Source organism: Mus musculus, chromosome 5 (assembly GCF_000001635.26).
Source record: "Mus musculus strain C57BL/6J chromosome 5, GRCm38.p6 C57BL/6J".
NCBI classification, from domain to species: domain Eukaryota; kingdom Metazoa; phylum Chordata; class Mammalia; order Rodentia; family Muridae; genus Mus; species Mus musculus.
The window spans coordinates 100,033,279-100,059,831 of record NC_000071.6 but is presented as its reverse complement, the minus strand read 5'-3'; the positions used below and the strand labels follow the sequence as shown (position 1 = coordinate 100,059,831).

Here is a 26,553-nt window from a genome sequence, read left to right as displayed (position 1 = left end):
GTCCTAACCTTGCACAATAAAGAGGAGACCGTGAACAGCCTTCTACACATCCCGAGTAGGAAGGCTGCTGGTGAGGGATGCACAGCATGGAAGGTCTCTGCCCTGAGGAAGAGAATGTGCAGGAAGAGAATTCGGGCTGACTAGGGAGCAGCAGAGAGCAGGCTGAAGACAGGGCCAACGGTAACTGGTTGAGGAGTCTGGTAAGGTGCCTGGATGTGAGGGACACTGTACTGGGGGAGTCTCCCACCGTGAGGTAGGAGAGTAGAAACCGACAAGCTGCTGACACTTGGTGACATTAATTACATGGCCTGACACTGCACAAAGCCTTCTGTCTGCCACCAAGAAAGGCTTCATTTCACAAATACACAAGGCTTCTATGCAACTAAAACAGTCGCTGAAAGAAGCAATTCTGCTGACACAGGTTGCTCTGACTTGCTTGTCTTATTACACACTGTGAATTCCTAGGCAGGCAAGCCACTGCAGCTTCTACCTGGACGCAGGGCATGATTTACAACATGCTCAGGGCCTGCTAAGTCCCCAGGTCTCGCCCGTTCTCAGAGGCTGTGGGATGCGATGAGGGAAGTCCTAACCTGTTTCCTCAGCAGGCTGACGTCCTGCTGACACTCCTCCTCCTCCCAGTGGGTCTGCAGGTACTCCTTGACATTTTCTTTGATGTACGGAAATAAAACATCCTGGAAAGAAAAAGAGTAAAACAAGAATTAAAAAACAAGAGCTGGTTATTTTTCTGAACTACATCACACAATCTGAGTCTTTTATAGTCTCACCTTAACTAACAAACAGCACAAAGGAAGTCCCAGTGGAAACTGCTGCCGTGGGCCTGTTCCCAGTGGGACACAAAGGGAAACTAAGAAACCAAGGGGCCAGGAACCGGCCAGCTGGTCCTGCCTGTAATAATGACGCTTTGTTGGAGTACAGTCACAATCATTTAGTTAGACGGTTTCTGGCTATTTGGGGCCACAGTGGTCGAGTTAAGACCATTTAACCCACAAAGCCTAAAACATGTTCCCCAGCCGTGTCTACAAATCTGCTAACTCTCAGACCATTGTTTGCTTGCTTTATTTTCTGGATTATCTGACTTTATTTTATGTATCTGAGTGTTTACCTTTGTACGCCTGCCTCAGACCTGGCATTAAGACGGTTGTAAGGCACCGTGTAGATGCTTGGGTGCTGGGAACTGAACGTGAGAGCAGCAAGTGGTTTTAACTACCACACCTCTCCATCCCGAGGGCATGGATGTCAGCTGGAAGGTATCCAGATGGCAACGTTAAAGGGACAGTACAACAACAGACTTGGTCAGACTTCCTCCAGAGCATCCTCAATAGGCTATGCAGCTAGTTGTGTGCCTAACAGACAGGAGGAATTACTCAAGATTGACTAAACCTATATGATATAGTGAGTCCCAGCTACAAAGGGAGACCCTATCTCAAGGAAAAAAAGAAAAAGATATGCAAATTTATATGCAAAGCAATTCACTAATAGATAGCATATCAGTAACTCATCAGCTGAGATTATAAGCTCTCATTGATCAACGTTTAATTTATTGGGGGACGGGGTAGAGAGCTAGCGGCTCTTACAGAGGATCCAGAGTTGATTCCCAGTACTCACAAGGTTGCTCACAACCTCTGGCTCCAAGGGACGACAGCCACACCTCTTCTGTCCGCCTTAGGTACTGACAAGAGCGTGGTGCGCAGACACACAAATAATTTATGTTTTAGAGTATTGTCTGGTGCCAAGGCTGGAACCCAGCCAGGGCCGTCTGCTTTCTTTAAGACTTGTTTTCCTTATGTTAATTGTATGTAACGAGGGCACGTACACCACAAGCGCAGTGCCCACAGAGGCTAGGTGTCAGACTCCTCTGGAGCTGGGTTACAGCCAGTTGTATGCCGCCGGGGGTGGTATACCCCTCCAGCCCTCCAGCCTGGCCCCCACCTTCTAAGGAAATGCCTTACTGATACACTTAAACTCATGGCACCTTCTTTAGTTAAAATGTCTAAATGTACATACATCTCCTCAAATTATAGTATGGTACATACAACCATTTCTTTTAAATGTCTACTGTGTATGGAGACATGGAAGCTGGGAGTAAGGAGTGGAGAGGTGACTGGAGAAGTGCCCGTCACTGCTACCGACTGACTCCATGGGCTGGGGTGGGAAACACGCGTCACTGCAGAGCAGTGCAGGAACAAGCCAAGTGCGGGGGGGGGGGGGGGGACTGTGCAGGCTCAGGATGTGGTGGGCTAGCCAGTCTTAGAGATACATCTAAAAACTTGAGAATAGGTTTATTCTCAGTATAGAACCCATGCATACACTGCAGAGGTCTTATATTTTAAGTTAAAGCATAATGAATTAAATTCAAACCTGCTTAAAATCACTCACTTTATTAATTTATTGAAAAATCCACTAACTGCCTCCACCTTGAGACGGGCTCTCTACTTGGTCTAGATTGGTCTCACACTTGCAACCTCCTTACACCTCAGTCTGCCAGAGTATCTGTATATGCCACCACGCCTGACTAAACGAGACTTTAATAAATGCTACAAAAATCAGAAATGTGTAAGATTTTTTTTTTCTTTTTTTGCCATTTAAGTTTGCTATGTAGTCCAGGCTAGCCTCAAACCCCCATCCTCCTGCCTCACCCTCCCAAGTAACAGGACTATAGGCGTAAGCTAACACATCCAAAGAGCCTGAAGGGAAGCTCAGAGAAATGATAACAGAACCAATCAAAGGTCCTAAGACTGTATCACAGCCCCTAAAGGTTCTGGGACCTTCTAGGGAACCAGCGAAGTCAAACTCCCAGAGCACACTCCGCTGCTGATGTCGTCCATGATGATAAAGACATCTTTACAGGTAAGTCAGCAGAGTGACTAACTTAGCAATTGCTGCCGGTCACCTTCAAACAAGTATCAATGGTTTCTAATAAATGTTAAGATGTTACTGACTCTTTCCCCACCCCCTTCCTTCCTTTCTTCCTTCTTTTCCACTGGGAGTATGCAATGGGGTTTTCCACAGGCCATGCAAACACAAAGACCAAATGCAGACATAAGAATCCAACATCAGATGCCGGGGCCTAGCAAACACATAAGTGGATGCTCACAGTCAGCTATTGGATGGATCACAGGGTCCCCAATGGAGGAGCTAGAGAAAGTACCCAAGGAGCTAAAGGGGTCTGCAACCCTATAGGTGGAACAACATTATGAACTAACCAGTACCCCCCGGAGCTCGTGTCTCTAGCTGCATATGTATCAGAAGATGGCCTAGTCAGCTATCAGTGGAAAGAGAGGCCCATTGGACATGCAAACTTTATATGCCTCAGTACAGGGGAACGCCAGGGCCAAAAAGTGGGAGTGGGAGGGAGGGTATGGGGGACTTTTGGGATAGCATTGGAAATGTAAATGAGGAAAATACCTAATAAAAAATATATTTAAAAAAAAAAAAAAAGAATCCGACCGACATCAGGGCTGGGGAAGCTGAGAGCACTGGCTGCTCTTGGAGGGGGGACCCAGGTTCCATTCATGGTGGTTCACAACCATCTCTACCTCCAGAGATATAATGCCCTCTTCTGAGCTCCACTGGGCACTTACCAGGGAAACTCCAGGGGTCATTTACCTTGGGGATATGGCCATTGGCAGGCTGCCCGTTGTACTAATCTGTTAGTGTGATAAAACATTCTGACCAGCGTAAGGGAGGAAGATTTATCTGTGCTCACCGCAGCAGTTAGCTGTGCAAGATCAAGCCAGGCAAAGATCAGTATGGGTGGAAGAAGGGTAGGCCAGAATCCATACCTAACAAAGGACCTACTGGCTGCTGCTGGCTGCAGGGAGGGGTCAGGGTCATTTACCTTGGGAATATGGCCATTGGCAGTTGTAAAAATCTCAGTTGGTGTGATAAAACATTCTGACAAAACCACCTTAAGGAAGGAAAGGATTTCTTTGGCTTATACTTCAAGCTCCCAGTCTATTAGTTAGTTTATATCAACTTGACACAGGCTGGAGTCATCAAAGAAGAGGGAACCCATTGAAAAAATGTCTCCATAAGATAGGGCCCAGCTCACTATGGGTAGTGCCATCCCTGGGCTGGTGGTGTTCTGTTCTATAAAAAGGCAGGCTGAGCAAGCCGGAAGCAGTGCTCCTCTGTGGCACTCCACTGCATCAGCTCCTGCCTGTGCTTCCTGCCCTGCTTGACGCCATGGTGTTTCTTTCCAGCAATAGTGACCCTGACTGAGACAGCTACTATGAGCAGGTAGGGCAGGGACTCAAGTAGCAAACACTTTCACGGCTGCTTGATGGCTAGCTTGGGCTCACTCACAGCATGCTAGCTTCCTTCTACAGTCCAGGATGGGGGTGGGGGGCCTCCGCCCCCTGCAAGCCCCCTCAGGCACACCCGTAAGCCAATCTGCTCTGAGCAGTTAACCAAGGCTTTCCTCTAGGCTTTGATTCTTGGCTATAGCCAACTGACAGCGTTATCTAGGACTAGCACTGGCGGGCCGGCCCTACCCGCCTCACTTTCCTGTACACTTGGGCAGCACTAAGAACACCCAATGGGATGTTCATTTTAAAAGAGAAGAAGGAGAGGATAAAGTTCGGAAGGTCAAGTGTTAGGGGAGTAGGGTTCAGGGGAGTGGGGAGCCAGACCAACCCAAGACCTTTTCAGAGGTCCTGGTGAAAGGACAAAGGGACCTTTAGTTCTGTGTCCTTGTCCAGGTGTGGACTTGGCAAGTCAGGTCTAGGGCTGAAGCCAGTGCCTCAGGGGACATAAGGCTGGCCCCAATCTTCCCCCTGGCTGTGATTAGCAGCCCCAAGGCAGCTGGGCCTGAGACGTCCTATGCAGTCTTTGCCAGCACTGTCTGATCTGGCTCTGTTGACCTTGGCCATTTTCCCCTTGCAAACAGTATATATATGGTGCTGGAATGCTTAATAAACTTGCTTGGCCTGAGACAACGCTGTGCAAGCCCTCCAGACGCAGCTTCTATCTTTCTCATCCCCAGCACCTGTCAGGACCTAGTCACCAAGAAATGACCTGCTGGTTCAGGTTAGGGTGGACATGACTAAGATTGTATATGTATAGTAACAGATAAACTACTGTTTAAAGATGCACTCTTTACTGTTGTTTCCCAAACACACATTTTTCATGCTGATATTCGAGTTTACAAAGCACTAGGGCTTACGGCTCCTACTGAGAATGGGAAGTCCTTGCGCACATGCGGTGGAGCGCGGACCTCTGAGTTCTAGGGCAGCCGGAGCTACACCGTGAGAGCTTGTGGCAGGATGAAATGCTCTCCACTGCTCAGTCTGATTCCCAGTACGGTAAATGCACCGAGGACTAGAGGTAAACAAGTCACAGAGCGGCTTCCACACACACAGAGATTAGAAAGGCTCTCCGGCAGGGTCACCTGAGACCAGGTATAATTTTACTCAGTGTAGAAATTACAGTGCTTCCATACTACACCACAGTGGTCAGAAGGCCCTGAAAATACACGATCCTACTCCTGGCAAAGCCGGCTCACTGTGTTACGTAATTAGAATAATTACTCCAAGTCATTCGGCCCTGCGGGCTCTCCTCACTTGGCCTCCTCCAAAGCTCCTGAACCACTGTACAGACAGACATACAGTCAGACGCACACAAATATGCACAGCAGGAAGGTTGTGGAGCTGGGGGGTGGGGGAGGGTGGGGGTCTGTCATTAGTAACAGCCATGAAATAAAGTTAGGATATCTAATAGTGAAAGAAAGATGAAATTTCAAGACCTGTAAGTCATATAAAGTACTCAGAAATTGCTGGTTGTTTGTGAGCCTAGAGGCTGCCTGGGGCTGAGAAAAGAGAAAAACAAACCTGGGTATGCCTCGTAGTTAAAACATTCCTGGGAACATCTTTACCATAAGATAAAGGGGGCTGTGAAGACATAGCAGGGCTATATTATCTGAGTCAACACCACCTGGCCGGAACCTCCTCTCTGTCTATTGCCCCTTGGCACTGGGTAAAGTCATACATCAACTGGTTGCTATGTGAACAAAGATAAGCCCCCAGCCCACAGGAACAAAGTCCTGATGCACTGTGTTCTTTCTGTTAATGTTTGAATAAGCCAATAGTGTGTCGCTATGCTGAATTCCACACCCCTAAGCCCCTCACCCCATAAAAGCCCCTGGCTTTCGAGCCTCGTGGCCGACATCCGTTATCTCCTGTGTGGGATGCATGTCGCCCCGGAGCTCCGTAATTAAACGTCCTCATGTAATTACAGCGAGTGGGTCCTCGTGTTTCTTTGGGTGCTCTCACACTCCCGAGACTAGAGTGGGGGTCCCCGAAAGGGGGTCTTACAATAGTTAATAGACCAATGTGAACAAATGTCATCTCAGCGGTTTGGGTACATAATTAGAAACTCAGGTGGGTGTACATGCGTGCTGAGGTGTGAACCAGGGCCTTCTACATACTAAGAAAACGCCCCACTAGAGAGAATGCCCACGTCTGAGAAATTTTAAAATGTATCTAAAGCCAAAATCTAAGTACAACTGGAAAATGAAAATCACCAAGGTCTTCTAACATCTTCTGTTTACATCCTCAAAACCCCTTATCCACACTTCACCTGCTCAACAAATCCCTTGTCCACACGTCACCTGTTCAACAATGACAAAGAAGCTGACCAATCGCTTGGACGGTCTCACCAGGCGTGCCAGTGAGAGCAGAAGCACACAAACAGCCCGATGGGCACATCCTCCATCCAGCACACGTGGCAGAGATGCCCTGACGGAGCGCAGAAACTCCTCTTGACTTGAACAAGGAAAGAAAGAGCTGAGCACCAGACTCTCCCTGCGAGCTCCTTTTATACTGACACTCTTCCTACCTACTGGGTAGTCCAGGCTCCCTTACACTCCTCCTTCTCCTCACACCCTCACTACACCCCACCCCTGCATAAGCTCCATGGTAGGAAAGCAAACTGGCTCTCCTGACAACACTGCCTGACGAGATGCCACATATAGCCACTCCTCTACTAGCAATGGACCTAAAAAGCTCAAGCAATGTTTACTGCAGCACTGGTAATACAGCAGAGGGCCTGGGGGAGTCGAGACCTTCAGCAGCATCAGCAACTATGAGGGTGGTGGGTGTGTAACTCTAGCACTCGGGAGCTGGAGAGAGGAGGAACATCGGCAGCTGCACACCGACCCTGAATCAAAATCAAAACACGGCATACAAGTCAGTGTGATAAAGTCACCTTCATCAGCACAAATACAAGACAGGATAGTCTTAGGGGTTCAGCTAAATGTGTGATATTTCCTTAAACTAAGATCTAAAGCAAACTGGCGTGTTTGGCCCCTAGTTGCACTGTTCAGGGAGGTGTGGCCTTGTTGGGGAAGGAGGTGCATACTGGGGTGAACTCAGAGGTTTCAAAAGACATATCATCAGGATGTAAGCTCTAAAAAGAAAAATGTTACAGATGTTTTACTTGCATGTATGTCTGTGTACACATGTTCTTAGAGGCCATTGAGGGTACCAGATCCCTTGGAACTGGAGTTATAGTCAGCTGTGAGCCATCATGTAGGTGCTGGGAATCAGTCCTAGGTCCTCTGGAAGGGCAGTGTTCTTAACCTATAAGCGATCCATCGCACCAGCCCCAAAGGATTGTAAGCTCTTAGTTACCACTCTAGTGCTTTGACGGTCTGTCTTGCTTCCACACTTCCTGCTGTGATGGCCATAGACTCCTATTATATAAGCAAGCCCTCAATTAAATAAACATTGTCGGGGCTGGTGAGATGGCTCAGTGGGTAAGAGCACCCAACTGCTCTTCCGAAGGTCCAGAGTTCAAATCCCAGCAACCACATGGTGGCTCACAACCATCCGTAATGAGATCTGACTCCCTCTTCTGGAGTGTCTGAAGACAGCTACAGTGTACTTACATATAATAAATAAATCTTTAAAAAAAAAAAATAAAAATAAACATTGTCTTCTATGACTGCCTCGGCCATGGTGTCTCTTCACAGCAAACGAACAGTGTCTAAGACACTAGCTGGGGACCAAGCTTGTGAGGAACCGCTGAACCAAACAGCAACAGCCTCATCCGTGAATCTTACACGCGTTCTCGACCGGCCAGGAAAGACGCAGCAAACCGGAATCTTCTGCGGCAAAACTTTATTGCTTACATCTTCAGGAGCAAGAGTGCAAGAGCTTTATTGCTTACATCTTTAGGAGCCAGAGAGCAAGAGCGCAAGAGCTCTATTGCTTACATCTTTAGGAGCCAGAGCAAGAGCCAGAGCAAGAGTGCAAGAGCGCAAGAGCCAGAGCAAGAGCTCTATTGCTTACATCTTTAGGAGCCAGAGCGCAAGAGCGCAAGAGCAAGAGAGAGAATGGCGAAACCCCATCCCTTTTAAGGAGAATTATTCTCCGCCTAGGACGTATTACTCCCTGATTGGCTGCAGCCCATCGGCCGAGTTGTCGTCACGGGGAAGGCAGAGCACATGGGGTGGAAAACTACCCTTGGCACATGCGCAGATTATTTGTTTACCACTTAGAACACAGGATGTCAGCGCCATCTTGTAACGGCGAATGTGAGGGCGGCTCCCCACACGTGAACACTGACTGAAAGCCAATAATGGAGTGACTGGAGTTGTCTGCTGCAGTTCTCATCTCAGAACTCCCAGAAATGAAAAGTTTGAAAACTGGAGCCTATTTAAAACTGCTTGTCATCCACCGGATCCCTGCCTCACCTACAAAGCCCCGCCCCCACCACGCACCGGAAACACACTAAGCCAGAACGCAGTGTCAGAGCAAAACACCCAGAGGTTTACATCCTCTGGTGACAGTGTGTTCGCTAGCTGTCCTACTCGGGTGAGAAGATGTAATTCATTAATTCTCAAGACTGTATTCATTCTTTAAACACATACTCAGAGTTTCTATGTGACACAAAGTGCCTTCAAGTTACTTTGAAAAACGGCCAATGATTATATCATGGCCTGGCATACACCGTAACACACATACAAGTGCTCTAGAACATACTGTTTAAAGCCAGCAGTGGGAGTGGGAACACAGTGTTGGGAGTATAAAAGGTCCAGGGCTCCACGCTCAGCTCCAGTGTGTATGTGCTGTGTATATGGGGCTAGAAAAAGAGCTCAGAGTGCACGGGGTTCTTTCCAGAGGACCTGAGTTCAATTCCCAGAACCCATGTCTGGCTACTGAGCCACCTATAACTACAGCTCCAAAGATCTGGGTCCTCTGGACTTGACAGGCATGTGTGCACTCACACCCTCTCTCACACCAGGCATGTGTGCACTCACACCCTCTCTCACATGCACACCATTAAAAATACATTAAAAAGAGAGAGAGGGAGCAGGTGGAAGGGGGAACTGGTTGGACGACTTCATTGGGTGACACTTGCCACCAAGTCCAATACCCTGAGACCCACATGGTGGAAGGAGGGAGCTGACTCCACAAGTTTTGCTCTAACACAGACACACATGTGTGTGCTCATACAAGTATATGCAGGAAATAAAGGGGGGGTGGCTATCCAGATATCTATGAGTTGACAGCCAGCCTGGCCTACATAGAGAGAACTTATCTCAAAAGAAAATGAAAAGGCTAGTCAGTGCTCAGTGTACAATCCAGTGAGATTCCAGGGCTGCAGAGATGGCTCGGTGGTTAAGAGCACTGACTACTCTTCTCAAGGTCCTGAGTGCAATTCCCAGCAACCACACGGTGGCTCCATCTGTAATGGAATCCGATGCCCTCTTCTGGTATGTCTGAAGAGTGACAGTATACTCACATACATAAAATAAAGTCTTTTTTAAAAAAATTCCAGAAATGATCCTAACTTTTAATGTTAATTAAATCCTGATAATTTTACAACATTCTAGTATAAAAACCATGCTGCTGCTAACCCTAGCATCTACAAATAAACCCATGGGTGTTTTTAGTGCACCAGGTATCTGAGGGGTTTACATCTAGCAGAGCACAGAGCAAAGGGCAGTGGCAGCAGGGCAGAGTGCTTGCCTAGCGTGTGCCAGGGCCCAGGGTTAAGCTCTGGGGTGGGGAAGGCTACAACACTAAATGAGAGTGTTTGCTTCCCAGGGAACTGTAATTATACCCACTAAGTGCTGACGGGGATGCCGGGCCAGCAGCAGCTTCTTTCCATGTAGCTCAACAACAGCTCAGGCAGTGAACGCCATTAATGCGGTGTTTCCGACAATGGAGCTGTAGAGGCTGCCTTGTAAACATTTAGAAGACAAAATATGGACGTGCTGTTTACGGCTGTGGTTGTTTTGGTGAGAAAGTCACAGAACCACTAAAAATCAAATAGTGGCTGCAATATTTACCTAAGTTCCCTTTGAAGAAAATGGGGATGAAAGATCCTTCCTAGGAACAGAGCTCAGCTAAGGAACTTAAAAGTCTTCCAGGGGAGCCCCGGAGTACAAGTGATAGAGGCTGAAACCTTAAAAGATGGTTGACCCAGAGAAGAAGAAAACACAGAGAGGCCACTATGTTACTAACCTCAAAGGACATGGGAAAGGAAATGGCTTAATGTGATTCTTAAAAATAAATCAACTTTCTAAGCAAGAAATAAAACTCAATAGTAAATAGTTTACAGCGTAGAACTCTGTTGTGGGCGATATAAGACACAGAAGGAAATGGAGAAGGCAGCTCTAGTAAGAGCCTCCCTGGGCTCCACACTGGGGGCAGATACTTCTCCTTCCATCTTTCATGGGCTCTAAACGCAGCTCGGGGTGCTGGGGAGACAGAACCTTCTGCCTATCCTTTCAGCTCAGGCTGGCATGCGCTCACACTGCCTCCAGGACCAGCAGGACTGGCCCTCTTCTGTTTGGTCTCTAGTGCTAGCAGTACAATCTTCTTAAAGCCTGCATTCGGTGTGTAAATAGGGGTGGGGAAGGGGAGGCACAGCATGAATGCAAAGGTCACGAGGCTTAGCAACAAGTGCTTTCACCCAGGGGGCCATCTCACCAGCCCAAAAACATCTAAGAAAAGAGCACAAAATTGATTTAAAAAAAAAAAATCGGGTATAACAGCAACACCCCTGTAATCCCAGCAGCACCTGGGTGAAGGCAAACGAATCTGGAGTTTAAGGTCATCCCTGGCTATGTGGGAAACATGAGGCCAGCCTGAGATATATGTGAGAACCTGTGTCAACCACAAAAACAGATTTCACGAGTATTTTTTGGTCGGGTATGATAGACTCTTGCCACATAGCCCAAGTTGGCCTGAAACCTGAGTGCTGACATTATAGGCTCATGCTACCACACCGGTTGTTGGAATATTTAAATAAGGCACTCGCCCACTAGAAGCCATTGATCCTGAGTGAAATTAGGAGAAAACAAATGCAATGGACCCCAGCAGCTAGTCATATGTAACTGTGGCTAAAGAGTCCAGTAAAATCCAAATTCAATCAAAACAGTCAGACTGTAGCCTCAAGAGAGAGCAAAGCCAAATCAAGCCAGGCAGTGAGCCGGTGGGCAAGCGTAAATCTGGGGACCACATCTGTGCTGGGCCCTGTAGCTAGCACCTCCTGTGGGTAAGACAGAGGTGAGCCTTACAAGCATCACCCGGCAGTGCGGCGGTGTCAGGTGCCTGTTTTAAAGTTCCAAATTAGGTTTCAGGAATTGCATAATGATAAAATGAACTTCAGGAGCCATTCCCAATCTTTTGTTTCCTGAAGTCCTGGCTCTCGACCAGACTTGTTTCCCTAGGAAACAAGAGGGCAGCCATACCGTACCGTACTGCCAACTGGGTGACATCACCTATGGAGGGAGGAGTCTCTCCTAAGGGGGAACTGTTTGCTGAGGACAGCGGGCTTTCCAGGCAGGAGGGAACGCTGCCTTTCTTCTTTGGGATCAGTTCATGTAATCCATCCCATCTCCCTGCTAGTCAGCAGAAGGCAAAGGAGATGAAAGAGGTGACAAGCCTTGGCCTTTACATAACCCTGTCTGAACAGTGAGGTTAACCCTTCTTGATTAACGTTTCCTAGTAAAGTTTTAGAAAAAACGTTCACTTAGCTCAAAGCAAGGAAAGCGTGCTTAAGACAGACAGCGCTGCACAGTGGCATAAAGACAAGCTTCTGAGGGAGGCTGCCCGTAACCAGCATGGCAGGGGTGTTCACACAGTGAAGTTTCAATTCCTATGACTTTAGAAAAAGGTACCCACCCTGCCAAAGCAACCTCGCTGTTCCATATATGTAGACTATAACATTGCCTTCTTCTCCCTTCAGGAATAGTGCTGTGGGCTGAGGGCACCGCTCAGAGTTAGGTGGAATGTGCTTGTTTCTCAGGCCCATGGCTTCATCCCCAGCAGGTGGGGGGAGGGGAGAGACTGAATCCAACCCAGGCCTCTGATCCCGTTCATTCTTTCTTAACATTGACCCAAGTGACTGGAAGGTTCACGTCAGACAATTTACATCTCTGTGTCCTCTGGCTCCTGAGATGCACCTCCCTGTCACCTGACCCTGTCTGCAATATGGACATGCGCCACTGAAAACCGAGTCTGTGAAAGTAATCCAGGCCTGCTCCAATCGGTGAAGCAAGGCACACCCTCACCTATTCTAAGGCCACTTCCCTTGGCCCAACGCAGCAGAACTCACGGCAAAGGAGTTCTACTTTACATGTGATCTTCATCTTTATTATTGGAGTTTTTAAAGGCAGGGACTAATGTGTAGCTTACACTGTCCTCAAACTCATGATTGTCTGTCTCGGCCTCCAGAATGACAGGAATGTGCCACCATACCAGGCTCAAATAGCTGTCTGGCTTTGTCTGGACACTTCTAAGGATGGGAGTCAGTTCATAGCAAGGTGTGTTCCATCTGCCAGGACCTTTCCATGGTTACAGTGCTGAAGGCTAAACCTCTTTCCCTAGGACAGATCAGAAACTGACAAGCGCTTCTGTGCTCTGGGGCGGGAAGGACTCTCAGACTGTCCCTCGATGCCCCTTTCTCCGTGGAGACAGAACCCAAACAATAGGGTCCCTTTTGAAAACTGTTTTCTGCACTCCAAGTAAATCAAGAAATGTGCTCATCTTGTAAATCCCGTTAGAGAGGTTAACTGTAACTAGGGAAAGATAAATTCTAACCTACCTAAGTGCAGATGGATGCCGATGAACAAGGGAGGGCTATCGTTACAACTGGCCTGGGCATGGGATAAGTAAGGCTTTAAAGGAAATTCAGAAGATCCTCACGGAGTTCCAGGCCAGGATCCTAGTCGGGAAAGGATTCACGCTTATTACAAGGAAACAAACTCGACATAGTAGATGAAGAGGCTGAGGTTCCAAGACGCTTTATAATTGGCCCATGTACAATCAGAACTCAACTACAAGGTTCTCAAAGGCCAACGCCAAGGGAGGCTATCAAAGCCTCAGGGCAGGGGGTCCTCAGGGGGCCCAGCTCACCAGCACCAACTCTCTGGATTCTGATGTCATATGCTATTTGAAAACTAACAACAAAGCTATGCATCTTCCCAGAGACTTGGGAAAGGGGGATGCAGATACACCTGGAGACAAGGAGCCAATGCCAGCCACTTATCCACCATAAAGACAGCATCTGCTGCTAAATATGGAGGAGCCATCTGGGCCAGCAAATCCGAGGCCCAGTCTCTGCAGCCCCAGTGCTGGGATTACAGGGAAGCTCCGGGTCTGTTCTGTTGTTATTGTTTTGTTTTTACTTTTTACATGTGTTCTAGCGTTCAGAACTCAGGTCCTTGTGCTCAAGTCATGAACTTTACTTTGCTGACTAAGCCAGCTCTCCAGCTATGAGAGATTCCAAACCAAAACCCAGAGGGATTTTTGGCTAATTTGGCAGTTGTCACCTTAACTATATTAATAGTAATTTCCTCTCAGGAGTAGCAGCATTTTCCCTCCTCTGTTCAAAACCAAGTATCTAATCCCCAAAGTTAAAATTCCGGCCTTAAGCACTATCTCTTTAATGACCCCACATGACACAATCCTTCCAAAAGGCAAGACCTGGGCCAGCAAGATGGCTCAGCAGGTAAAGATGCTTGCCTCCAAGCCTGGTCGCCCACCCATGGTGGAAAAAGAACCTACTCCTGCAAGATGTCAGACATGCACCACGACACACACATACCCACGCACTCACACTAAATAAACCTACAAAAAAAAAGTGTCAAGTCTTTTAAAAGGATTATAGATCCATTCGATATTATAAAAGATCATTTGAACCATCATAGTCCAAGAGCAGTCTGGCCAAGAACTACGCTGTAATCTTGAACCACATGGTCCCCAAGCCCTTTCTTGAAATTATGACATTACACGGATACTTAATTCTTCTCTTAGGAGAGAATCTCTGTGTAGCCTAGTCTGGCCTAGAACTCACAATCACCCGGCCTCAGTCTCTCCGCTGTTTGGACATCACAGGCTTGTCGCCATGTCTAGCAAAAAAACCAAACAACCCATTTAAAGCTTTCCAAGGATATGATGCCCACAACCCTACTGAGGATGAACAAACAGAGGATGCCTATTTGAGCTCCCATACAATCAATAATTAGCCTTTCATCATTTTTGTTGGTGGCCCTGCCACGGGGCTAAAGTGCTGTGTGTGGTGCTTCCTCAGTTCAAGGCAGCTATGGTGTACTGTGTGGAGAAGATGTGAATGGCTCTGCACTGCAGTATTAGTGAATAGCACAGTACATTAATATATACATTAAATATGGAAAACAGAAACACAGACGCTGCTCATAGCGCCATGCCGAAGGAAACCATCACAACTGTTCTTACACTCAACAAAAGAAAAACATCAATGACACTTTATCAAATGAGAGCATTTTCCCCAAGCTCAGAAGTGACAGTCAGTCTCCCATGTAAGATGACCACAGGGACTGCCGGCTGCTGCCTGTGTTCCCAGGCTAAGACACAATGCCCAAGAGAAGGCTCATTCCATAACCACAGAAAAAAAGAGCAAGTGGTTGTTCCAAAGCATGTGTATGCCCCAACTGTCACAAACCATGCCAACCATTCATTATCAGTTAACTCGGCTACATTAAGTGACTTTTAAAACTTTGTAGTACAGAAATATGCAAATAGACTTTGTACTGGCAATGCCTGCTCCAATTCTGCTGGTGCACCTGACCAACCTGACCAAAATACTGACAGATCACAAAGCAAAACACCAGTCCAGTAGCTGCAAAAATAATATCCAGAGGCACGGAGAGGCAGACCTGGTGGCATTCAGGACGACGGAGCAGTGGGAACTAGATTGAAACTAGAATCTACAGCTGCTGAATGCCCAACCAGCTGTGCGGGTCCTCTCTGGGTCCTAGGAATTACTAGGCTGCTGAGATAGTAAAACGTCCTGGCCAGGAACCTATCCTGATCCAGGACTATTTCTAACTCAGAAAACAAGACAAAAGAGCTGGTAAGTAAAAACCAGTTTAGGGTGTTGCCTGTAATCCCAGAGAAGCAACAGAGAGATACAGCAAGAGAAATTACCACTGCCCAAACCAGGTTTGCGGAATCACACAGCCAGGACTGTTGACATTGGGTAAACATATAAATACATCTAAGTAATATAAACAAGAAAAAAAAAAGCAAACTGTCTGCCAGTGCAGAGGCTCAGTTCCCCAATCAGAGTCTCTTACAGGGTAAGTGGCTCAGCGGGAGGCCTAAATTGCATGGCCCCACCCAAGTCTCCACATAGCTTCTCTGTCTGACTCTTAGGAGGAAAGCAGAGGGGTGTCTCAACCTTAAATAATTGGCTGCATTTGACTACTTAAGAAATGGAAAATGAGGCTGGGCGTGGTGGCTCACGCCTTTATCCCAGCACTAAAGAGAGACTGAGGCAGGCCCAATCTCTTTTGAGTCTGAGGCCAGCCTGGTGTACATACAGAGCTCAAGGAGAGCCAGGACCACACAGAGACCCTGTCTCAAAACAAAGAAAAAATAAAAAATAAATAAGTAAAAGGAAAGGAAAATAAGTCTTTACAAAGATTACTGACAAATCAAGAGGCCCTTTCAAGGTCAATTTTGACAATGCTTCGCTTTCTCAGTCCACGCTAACCACAGAATATGCAGCAGCCGGCAGTCCCTGTGGTCATCTTACATGGGAAGCTGACTGTCACCTCTGAGCTTGGGGAAAATGCTCTCACTTGACTATTCATTCTGGTCCAAGGGTACTGTCATCAAACAGCAATACAAAGTACGGGTTTTTTACCATATACTTTTATGGTATTTCATAGTGATTAAAAGTATTCCCATAGCAACCGTTCTCAGTCAGCACATACAGTGAGCAAGCAGAACAGACTGGATAAAGGTCAAGAGCACTTGCTGCTCTGGCAGTGGGCCCAGCAGTTCCATTCATGGCGTCCTCTTCTGGCATCCCTACATGGCGCCTTCTTCTGGCATCCATAAGCGCTGCATGCCTATGTGTGTACATACTCAATACACAGAAATAAATGCATTCTATTAAAAATTTTTTAGAGATGGAATAAAATATCCTTTTAAGATTTATTTATTATGTATACAGTGTTCTGCCTGAACAAATGCCTGCAGGCCAGAAGATGGCACCAGATCTCATTACAGATGGCTGTGAGGCACCATGTGGTTGCTGGGATTTGAACTCAGGACCTCTGGAAGAACAGCTAGTCAGCACTCTTAACCTCTGAGCCATCTCTCCAGCCCTGATAAAATACTTTTACAAATGTTAAGTTCAATAGCAGAAATAATAAGAGAGTGTTTTGTGTGTGTGTGTGTGTGTGTGTGTTTTAAGAGAGGACCTCATGTAGCCCAGGCTAGCCTCAAATTTGCTCTGTAGCCCATGATGACCGTGATGACCTTCGACAAAACACTTGGCATTTGCTGGGGACGGAACCTGGAACCTCAGGTATGCTAGCAAAGCCACATCCCCAGCCAAGAGTAAGGGGTTTTGATCATGACAAATTAGGTTCAATCTCAGGCATTTCACACAACTTTTTGGACCGTATTAAATCCATAGTGCATACATCGTCACAGGTTTTGAAGACAGGCTCAACACCTCACAAGTAAACAGCACCCAATGCTTCTGTCTGCCATTCTGGGAAATAAGATCATCTTCAAGTTCACACACCTACTTGACTAATAATAATGCTCAGAGTATTACTCTCAGCTCCGTGCTGAAAGCTGGAGAAGGGCGGGTCTCTGTCATTCTCCTCAAAGAGTTCAAGGATCCTTCAGACACCCTCCTGAGGACTCACAAAGTCCATGTTCCCAGGCGTGCAGCGGCGGCCTTGAGAAGTCGGGCTGGAAAGCTAAACTTGTTCAGACAGCAGCTCCCAAGCATGTCTCATGGACTCTCTGTTCAATTCCCACAAACACCCACAGAACTCGAATTCTTCTGAATGGAACTCATTCTTCCGACCATACTTTTATTTTGACAAATTCATGTGTATGTGTAACAGCAAAATAAAAACATTCTAAGACAGGACCAAGAAACTCATTTATATGTACTTACTTTTCAACTTTATGTTCTGTGGTTTTTGAGACAGCGTCTCTGTAGCCCCAGATGTCCTGGAACTCACTACGTAGACCAGGCTGGCCTCAACTTTACAGAGCTCCACCTGCTCCTGCCTTCTAGTGCTGGGATTAAAAGCTTGTCACATGCTCAGTCCTTAACTTTTTAGCAAGATTTTTAAATTTTTATTTTATACATACTTTGTCTGCACATATATGTCTATGTACTACTTGCGTGCCTGATGCCTATGGAAACCGAAACAGTGCATCTGATCCCCTGGAACTTCAGTTACAGACTGTTGTAAGCCACCATGTGGGTGCTGGGGATTGAACCTGGTACTCTGGAAAAGCCCCCAGTGCTAGTAACTGCTGAGCCACACCTCCAGGTCCTGTATTTACTTATTGTTGAGATAAGTGTGTTGCCCTAGCTGACTTCAACCCTCCTGCCCCAGCTTCCTGGGCAGCACCATGCTTGATTGCTAAAAGCTATCCTTTAAGGGAGATTCCCAAATCATTATTTTGTAGCTAGCCTTGAATGTGTATATAATCTGGTATCAATCTAAGTCACTAGAGCATTTTTATTACAAGGTCCCATGGTGGCGCATGCCTTTAATCCCAGCACTCAGGAGGCAGAAGCAGGCGGATTTCTGAGTCTGGTCTACAGAGTGAGTTCCAGGACAGCCAAGGCTACACAGAGAAACCCTGTCTCGAAAAACAAAACAAAACAACAAAAAAAAGAAGTGGCTCACAGGCATCTGAGGGAAGAGACATTACAGTTTCCATGCTGACTTATATGAGCTTATCTTATTTAACAAATCAACTTTCCAAAAATGGTACATATTTAAGGCCATATCCTGACCGCGGCTGTCATTTAGGTCCCGTGCCCTGCGGACAGCAGACAGAGAGAGAATAGAGCTGGTGACCTACAATCACCTCCCCCCATCACCACACACAAAGCAGTTAATTATGTAACAAGAACAACAAAGTGGACACAATTATCAGCATTTAGGCAGTCTTGAATTTTTCCACTGGTCTCTACTGTAATTAAAATCTTGGCAAAATGGCCAACTAGACTTTTCCAGAACCTTTGCTATGTATCTAAAACACCATAATTCTTATTTAGGAAGAAAGAGAGAAAGAAAGAAAGAAAGAAAGAAAGAAAGAAAGAAAGAAAGAAAGATAGATTGATTTGCCGGATTTGTGGCACATGGGAGTTCGAGGCCAGCCTGAATTATAGAGGTTATTTAAGAGCCTGTCTTAAATAAAATAGCTGTTATATTTGGAGACCTAAAGTTGTGTACAAACATTATGACCTACATCTAGAAAAATCAGACAATTGTAACAAGTAAACAATCAAAATAGACCTTAAAGCAGGCTGCAGTTTACTGGACGATGGGTTTTCCAACTCCCCCCCCTCCATACTACCCTCAACTATTCTATCATAAATATCAGTGCATAAATTGACTACATGGAAGAAAGTCAAGTCCTAAGCCTGTGAAACTGTGTTAACCCGACAGATACTCAAAAGCTTCAAGATACCATGGCTTTCTAAGAAAAATGAATGGAATTTTAGGTGTGTTCTTATAGTCTCAAAACCAGCGCAAGTGAGATGGTGCGAAAATCAATTGCTATTGCCCAAGATACCAGAGCCACTAGAAATCCTTTCACTTTAGTCTTTGCATTGGGAAGGCCTAAACCTCAAGGACCACTAAGTCAAGGCCACCACCTCTGCGGGCCGCAACCTTCAGCACATGGGGGACGCTCATCCACCGGGCGACACACCTACCTGCCAGGCCGTGGGAGCTCCAATCACCCCAACTCCTCCCAGCTGACCTGCCCCTCCCCAAGCCGTTGCTGAGACCATCTCCACTTCTTCCTATCCTTCTCCACCTAACCGAAAGCAAGGACAGGGGAGAAGATGGTGGCGCGAGGAAAAGCACCCCCGCAAACCGCCGCAGCTTCTCTTCCCCATTCCAGAGACATAAAGCCACACCGCCTCTCCTGAGCCTCCCAGGCAAAATCTCCAACACTTAAAATTTCCCTTTCAGATGCTTTTAGGCACAAGTAACTTCCCCGCTCCCTTCCGCCCCTCACCTTCACGAAAGCAATCGGGGTTGTGGTACCTTCGATATCTAACAGGATTACGGTGACTTCGGCGGGCACGGAAACCACGACCATTTCCCTGCCGGATGCTACCACGGGCTCGGCCTTGGTTAAGGAGGGCAACACCGCCTGCGCGTCTTGAGCTCCCGAGGGCCCAGCAACAACCGAGGCGCTGGCGACAGCGAACGACCAGGGGCTCAGAGACAGAGCTGGGACCCGCAGTTGCAGAGGAAGCCGCCTAGGGTACTACACCCGACGAGCAGGCGAGCCGCGCAGGCCCGGACCACGTGGGCAGCCGGAGGGGCGGGGCTCCGGGATTCAAAGGGGGGGGGTGGAGGAAACAAGGAGCGCGTGCCTATTGGCCGCCGGCGAGCCGCGAACCCGTCGGTCAAAATAGGCCTCGCGTGGGCGGGAACAAAGAAGCGAGCACCCAAGCCTGGAGCCTGGAGCCCGAGCGCGGGCACCAGCCCTCCGCAGCCTGCTGGAGCCTGCGCGGGAGGCCCGGGGCTCGTGCAGACGGGAGTCCCTTGAGTGGCGCGCCCGGGACGTGAGTGCCCCTTGTCTTCCCCGGCACCTGACCCCTTCCCCGCCCACCGCGTGCACCTTGGCACAGCTTCAGTCATCCGAGCAGGCCCCGCCCTCCGCCGCGGCCTCAGCCAGCCTCGGAGAACGAACGCACGGAACCCGGGCTGCAGAGAGAGATCCTGCAGCCACGGCCCCTGAGCCGACACCGCCCCGAGGCGACGGCGGAAAAGCCGTCCCCGCCAGGACGGAGGCGGTCATCGCGCACAGGCTTTCTGCTCGGCTGGTTGCAGCCGGCGCGAGGACAAAACACGCGTGCGCCGGGAGGGCGGGCGAGCGAGCGGGCGGACGGGCGCGCTGCAGCTTCAGCAAGCGGCGCGGGGTGCACGCCGCCCTTTTGCCGGAGTGGCCGCCGCTGCAGCAGCAGCAGCAGCTCTGCACTAGGGGACTGAGGGCGCAGCAAGGGACTGAGCCGAACTGGACGCGCGACGCCAACGGCTCTCAAGGCAAGAGGGACTGTGGCCCTGCCACGGCGCCGCTCGCGATTCCCGGTCCCGCACGGCTGACTCTCCCCGCGGCGCGACCTCGCTCCTCATCCGGAGCGCGGCGATGGAGGTCCCGCCCCGGCTCTCCCATGTGCCGCCGCCATTGTTCCCCTCCGCTCCCGCTACTTTAGCCTCCCGCGGCCTCTCCCATTGGCGGCCACGGGCTCCCCGGCAGCTCGCCCCGCTCCTCCCTTCGCTCGCTTCCAGCGCCTCCCGCCAGGGGGCGCGCCGGAGCCCGCGCCACGTCACCGCCCAGCAGCCCTCCCGATTGGCGGGCGGGGCGGCTATAAAGGGAGGGCGCAGGCGGCGGCCGGATCTCTTCCGCCGCCATTTTAAATCTAGCTCCATACAACGCTCCGCCGCCGCTGCCGCCGGGACCCGGACTGCGCGCCAGCACCCCCTCGCCGACGGCTCCGCCACCATGGAGGACATGAATGAGTACAGCAACATAGAGGAGTTCGCAGAGGGATCCAAGATCAACGCGAGCAAGAACCAGCAGGATGACGGGTACCGCACGCTCCGCTCCTCCCCTCCCCCAGAGCCCCGCGCGCGCCCTTCGTCCCTCCGGAGCCGCGCGCGCTGCCCCCAGTCTTTCCCCGAGTCGATTCTCCGCGTGCCCGCTGGACCCCAGTAGCCTTCCCCACTAGTGGAAAGTAAGATGGGGTGACTCGAGAGGCCCGCCGCGGGTGGGGGAAGGGAGGAGGGGTTGGGGAAGGAGAGAGGCGCCGTCGGTGTCCCGAGTGCGCAGGCGCCGCGTGGGGCCCGGGAGGGGGGAGGGGCCGGGTTCTGTGCGCCACTTGCTGCAGCTGCTGCTGCCGCTGCCGCCTCTTCATTGTGTGTGTTGGCCGCTCGCGAATTTTCCTGGGTTAGGTTTGGGAAACTTTTGGTTGGGGCACCAGTAGACGACTGGCACTAAAAGTTTCCTAGGTAGCAAAGTTGGCTTTAAGGCTGTGGGCAAGAGTCTACGTAAGTTGCGGGGGAATCGGTGTAAAAGTTGTGCTCTGCAATCCAAAGCAAGCAGGGCAGGACATCTACCAGATTCTAATGGCTTTTTTTTTTTTTCTAAGTTTTGAGTTCGCGTGGTACAAAGCAACGTGCCAGCTGGCTTGAACAAGTGGTTAAGATTTTTGTGGTCTAATGTTAGTGTTTGTAGTCAAAACAGATTGCGTCTGGAGAGTAAGTTGCCCTGTATTTAATCACTAAGTTACTGTTAAGCTTATTTTTCTTAAATAACTTTATTTCTAGTAAAATGTTTATTGGAGGCTTGAGCTGGGATACAAGCAAGAAAGATCTGACTGAATATTTGTCTCGATTTGGGGAAGTGGTAGACTGCACAATTAAAACAGACCCAGTCACGGGAAGATCAAGAGGATTTGGATTTGTGCTTTTCAAAGATGCTGCTAGTGTGGATAAGGTAGGGCTGTGTTTTGCATTGAGTCTACTGCGTTGCTTGCAAGTTGCTCTAGGCTTTTAAGTCCAAACTGCCTTGTCTTCCAGGTTTTGGAACTGAAAGAACACAAACTGGATGGCAAATTGATAGACCCCAAAAGGGCCAAAGCTTTAAAGGGGAAAGAACCCCCTAAAAAGGTCTTTGTGGGTGGATTGAGCCCAGATACTTCAGAAGAACAAATTAAAGAATATTTTGGAGCCTTTGGAGAGGTGGGCTGTGTTTGTGTATGTATGTGTGTCTGTGCTCGTGTTTGGTCAAGTCTGGGGGGGTTCATTAATATTTCACCGGATGGGACTGAATTCTCTTGCTTCGTCTTCACTGCTGCTTTCTATGTTGTAGTGGAAACCAGTATCTAATCTTACTTAGCCAAAGCCCCAAAGGTGTAAAGTGTTTCACCAATTGGTGGCCTCTGGGGTGTAAGGTACTATAAAAAGATAAAACACAACTTTTTAGAACATGGTGGTCAGTAGATGTGTCTGGTGTTTGTGAAGAGCCTGTGGCATTATATAATCTTTATTAACTGGTGGGTTTGTTTGTTTTGTCTGTGCACCTGATTTCAGATAGAAAATATTGAGCTTCCCATGGATACAAAAACAAATGAAAGAAGAGGATTCTGTTTTATCACATACACAGACGAAGAGCCAGTAAAGAAACTGTTAGAAAGCAGATACCATCAAATAGGTTCTGGGAAGGTAAATCCCTTAACAACTTAGAGGATTGTGTGTGTGAAGTCAGTGTGAAGAGAAACTTGTTCTATGTTCAGAACTTGGAACATCTGCAAATTTTCTGTTTATTTACAGTGCGAAATCAAAGTTGCGCAACCCAAAGAGGTGTACAGGCAGCAGCAGCAACAACAGAAAGGAGGCAGAGGGGCTGCAGCCGGCGGAAGAGGAGGTGCTAGGGGGCGTGGAAGAGGTGAGACCTCCTTGGGCGAGTGAGCGGTACACTGAAGCAGTGAGCTGCTAGGGACCTGACCTGTAGGGAAACACAGCTAGAGTGAAACTAAAGAGCTGACTTGGGGGGGGGGGGTTGAAGCCACAGTGTAGGGGACAGGAATGGATCAGCTTGTGGTAGGATTGGGACAGTCCCAAGTTGTTTCCTAACCTTCGTTGTGCATTGTTTCAGGTCAGGGCCAAAACTGGAACCAAGGATTTAATAACTATTATGATCAAGGATATGGAAATTATAATAGTGCCTATGGTGGTGATCAGAACTATAGTGGCTATGGCGGCTATGATTATACTGGGTATAACTATGGGAACTATGGATATGGACAGGGATATGCAGACTACAGCGGTAAGAACACTTAACTCAATTGTGAAGTACTTTCCCATTCTGAACTTGTGTGTATGGGCTTACTGTTGAGATGTTTGGAGTAGTCATGTTGTATAGTCATAGGAAAGTAAGACGGTGGTTATTTTAAAATATAATTAACAGCTATTGGCTATTACTGACTGTTAAGATGGCTTGATGTTTTGATGTTCAGCATGCATAGTTTCTTATAGGGTAGATTTTTTTTTCTGTTTAGAAAAACGGTTTTCTTAGGAAACTTTGTTAGTGAAACTCATATCCTTTCCACAGGTCAGCAGAGCACTTACGGCAAGGCGTCCCGAGGGGGCGGCAATCACCAGAACAATTACCAGCCCTACTAAAGGAGGACGCTGGGAGAGCAGGTGTGTGAGATGCAGGAAAGCATTGCACTGGCTAATTTAACTTAAAGATCAATAGACAAATGAAAAACACGAGTAAATGATATGTTGTGTAGTCCTTGCTAAAGTGTTACTGTTTAATTGCTTTATGAGCCTGTTTTGCCTAAAGTGTCTATAGATCTTTAACTTTAAAGTTTTACCTCACCTTTTTTAGAACTACAGAAAAACTTAAGAGTTTTTCTGTTTGCTTTGTGTACCAGGAGGTGTAGAGGAGTAATTAAACTTTTTTAGAAGTGTTAACAGGTAAAGTACTGAAATGGGTACAACTTAAGGAAAAGAAGAATGTTGTCTTCTAACTCTGACATTATACCTTGTTTGTACCCGCCAGCGGGAACTTCATTGCAGGCCGTGTGTCACCCTGACCACGTCTATCTCTGGGGGTCGCACGTTGCGGGCAGAGCGCAAGGCATACACCAGAAAACGCTGTCCTGTGGTATGGTCTCTTCCAACTTCATGTACCAGCGTAAAGATTAAAGTGGAAAACTTCAGACTTTGGCTTCTTTTTTAATCTTTTTGGAGATTAAGTGTCTAAACTTAACTTAAATGGTTTTTTACAGGAGTTAAAGTGCATAAATGCCTTTTTACAGCTTAATCATTTTGGTCTTCTGTTTAGTGTTGTATTTCAATTGTGGAGCCTCATTTTAAGTGTTCATTCTTTAAGATTTAATGCTTGCTTTTTCTTTTTATAGCTAATAGTGAAATCTACAAACCAAAACAAGAACTTTTAAATCTGGGATATAAGTTAAAGATCATATGCACAAAGTAATTGGCTACCGTGTTACCATTATAAACCTACCTGGAATTTGTGTTGGTAGCATCCAGTTGGCTTACTAGGGATGCTTCTGTTCTGGTTGGCCCTCACTTGCTAGATGCAGATCAGGGAAGATTGCATTCCCGTGTTCTAAATTCAGTCCATCCTGTGTCATTTGGAACTCGAGTGAGTTTCAGTGCCCAAACTGTACTTTGCTGATGAACATGCGTGTGATCTTTAATTGAAGTGAGGACTTAAGCAGTCCATGAAAGTGGACCTTTGCACACTTGTGGGGCTGCACACATCTAATGGGTGTTTCGTTTTTGTTTTAGGAGGTGTAAAGAAACCATCTTACAGGACGACATTGAAGATTGCTTGATCTTCTGTTGACCTAAGATGATTATTTTGTAAAAGACTTTGTAGTGTACATGACACAATTGTGTCCAACTGTATATAGCTGCCAATTAGTTCCTCTGTTTTACTTTGTCCTTTGCTACCTGTGTTATGATGACTCAATGTGGATTTGTGTTCATACAAATTTTTATTTGTGTGGTTTCATGTTAAACCTCAAATAAATGCTTCCTTATGTGATTGTTTTCCTGCGTCAGGTACTGCATAGTTCTGTGGAAATGTAATTTTATAAAGAAGCAATAATCAAGACAGACGCAGCTTATTTTGTAGGGGGTATTGGTCCACAGGAAGAAACTGGTTGTAGTATCCCCTGGTTTCTGTGGGTGTTACTGTGCTTACAGTCTAATGCTTAATTTCTCTGTTGATAACTTCTACACCTTTTGAATAATGTTTCCTCCCTGGGTATCTGGAGACTGACACTAGTCTGTTGTGATTGGTGACACTTCCTATCACATGGTGTGCTTTCAGATTATGGTTCTAAGGAAAGCACCTTGGTGTGCTAGGGCTGTACCTCACTGGCAAGTGTCCTTTGCCTGAGCACAAGTGATGCTCTTGTTTCTATCTCATCACCTTAGAAACGGACCTGTTGGCTACCACAAAGCTTTTTAATTGGCTACCTTTGCTCTGTGCTTATCTAACAAACCATGTGTAATTCACAGATGACTTTAAAGAGAGTCCATGGTTTGTCTGTTAGAGGTAAATGCAGGGGGGAAACTGGTGGCCAGGGTTTCATCCATTCTATCTGCAATTATCCACTAAGGTCAGTGCAGTGGGCTGAGGTTTTAGGAAAATTAGCAGTAGTGAATCCATCCCACCATAGTACACAAGCTAAATAGATTTAAGCAGTTTGCTATGCAGGCAGAGGAAGGGAGTTGTGGAAAGTCACATGGTGTATCTTTTGGTGCATTAAAAACTTAAAAGATTTAAGTAATAAAGGCTTTGAGCTTTTCCATAAATGTTTGGCTTAGAGGTCTCTCCACGGTTCCACAAAAGCTTCTGGGTTGGGGTACATGTTTAGAGTACTTGGTCTTAGACCAGTGTAAGCTTTTTATACTGATATCTTTTTTAAATGCCTACAACTTTGTTCCAATGATATTTGTACTTGCTAGGCTGTCAAGTTACCATGCCTTGGCCTCATTTTCTTCTGGCCAGGTACCATTGTTGGCTATTAAAAAGAACTGTTTCAACTTGCAACCAGAGAATAGGAGGTCATTTCACATACTGTTAGTAGGTATAGTATCCAAGAAAGAAATACAATTAGGTGACAAGTTGGCATTGAAGATTGTCATTTCCCCTGATCAAAATGAATAAAGTCTTTTTAAAATAAAATCTCAGTTAAGTCTTGCTATGTATGACTTTAAGAAAATACAAAGATTTGAGAATTGAAGGGTGAGAATGTACTTGGTCATTGAGAGATCTTGAACTTAGGAAATTTCTTTAGTGTTGATGAACCCACAGAAATGTGAACTCGCCAAGGCTGAGTAGTGTGAACATTGCTTAGTTGGATGAATAGACATTAAGGTCAGTGTCCATTCCTAAATATTTATTTTGACAATATCTTGGCCACTTTTTAAAGATGAGGCTCATGTCATTGTTGGGCTACTAACGTGAGTAACCAGAACCTTTT

General features: G+C 47.2%; 2 protein-coding genes across 17 annotated transcripts in view; one reads left to right on the top strand and one right to left on the bottom strand.

Annotated features, from left to right (window-relative positions):
• Positions 1-20,804, bottom strand: part of Enoph1 (enolase-phosphatase 1) — a 29,898-nt gene extending 9,094 nt beyond the window's left edge. For 2 of the 8 annotated variants that reach the window (XM_006535190.3, XM_006535189.3), the window contains exons 1-3: positions 19,559-19,635; positions 786-838; positions 591-692 (exon numbers count right to left, since the gene is read on the bottom strand). In XM_006535190.3, the coding sequence (XP_006535253.1) occupies positions 591-692; positions 786-838; positions 19,559-19,613 (210 nt within the window). In that variant the 5' untranslated portion in view covers positions 19,614-19,635. Of the gene's footprint in view, positions 1-590; positions 693-785; positions 907-19,529 lie in introns of all 8 variants that reach the window. The other 6 variants (NM_026421.3, NM_001163035.1, XM_030254776.1 and 3 more) reach the window with 5 other exon arrangements.
• On the top strand, positions 19,896-26,255 carry Hnrnpdl (heterogeneous nuclear ribonucleoprotein D-like). 9 transcript variants are annotated; one of them, NR_152866.1, is made up of 9 exons: positions 20,610-21,112; positions 21,851-22,019; positions 22,103-22,264; positions 22,616-22,747; positions 22,856-22,970; positions 23,181-23,351; positions 23,637-23,728; positions 24,093-24,197; positions 24,848-26,255. NR_152866.1 is itself a non-coding variant. In XM_006535074.3 (8 exons), exons 1-7 carry the CDS (start codon positions 20,670-20,672, stop codon positions 23,705-23,707), a joined length of 1,263 nt encoding a protein of 420 aa, XP_006535137.1. In that variant the 5' UTR covers positions 19,934-20,669; the 3' UTR covers positions 23,708-23,728; positions 24,093-25,111. The 9 variants fall into 9 exon arrangements, 6 of the variants coding, with proteins under 6 accessions (XP_011247812.1, XP_006535137.1, XP_006535140.1 ...); XM_006535074.3 differs by having other exon boundaries at positions 19,934-21,112; positions 24,093-25,111; XR_003955673.1 differs by lacking the exon at positions 23,181-23,351 and having other exon boundaries at positions 19,967-21,112; positions 24,848-25,111.
• The last annotated feature ends 298 nt before the right edge of the window (positions 26,256-26,553 follow it).

Coding starts and splice junctions, on each gene's coding strand:
- Hnrnpdl (NM_016690.4), top strand. CDS start 20,670: ATGGAGGTCCCGCCCCGGCTCTCCCATGTGCCGCCGCCATTGTTCCCC. Junction 21,113..21,850: donor AAGAACCAGCAGGATGACGG/GTACCGCACGCT, acceptor CTTTATTTCTAG/TAAAATGTTTATTGGAGGCT. Junction 22,971..23,180: donor TGCTAGGGGGCGTGGAAGAG/GTGAGACCTCCT, acceptor GCATTGTTTCAG/GTCAGGGCCAAAACTGGAAC.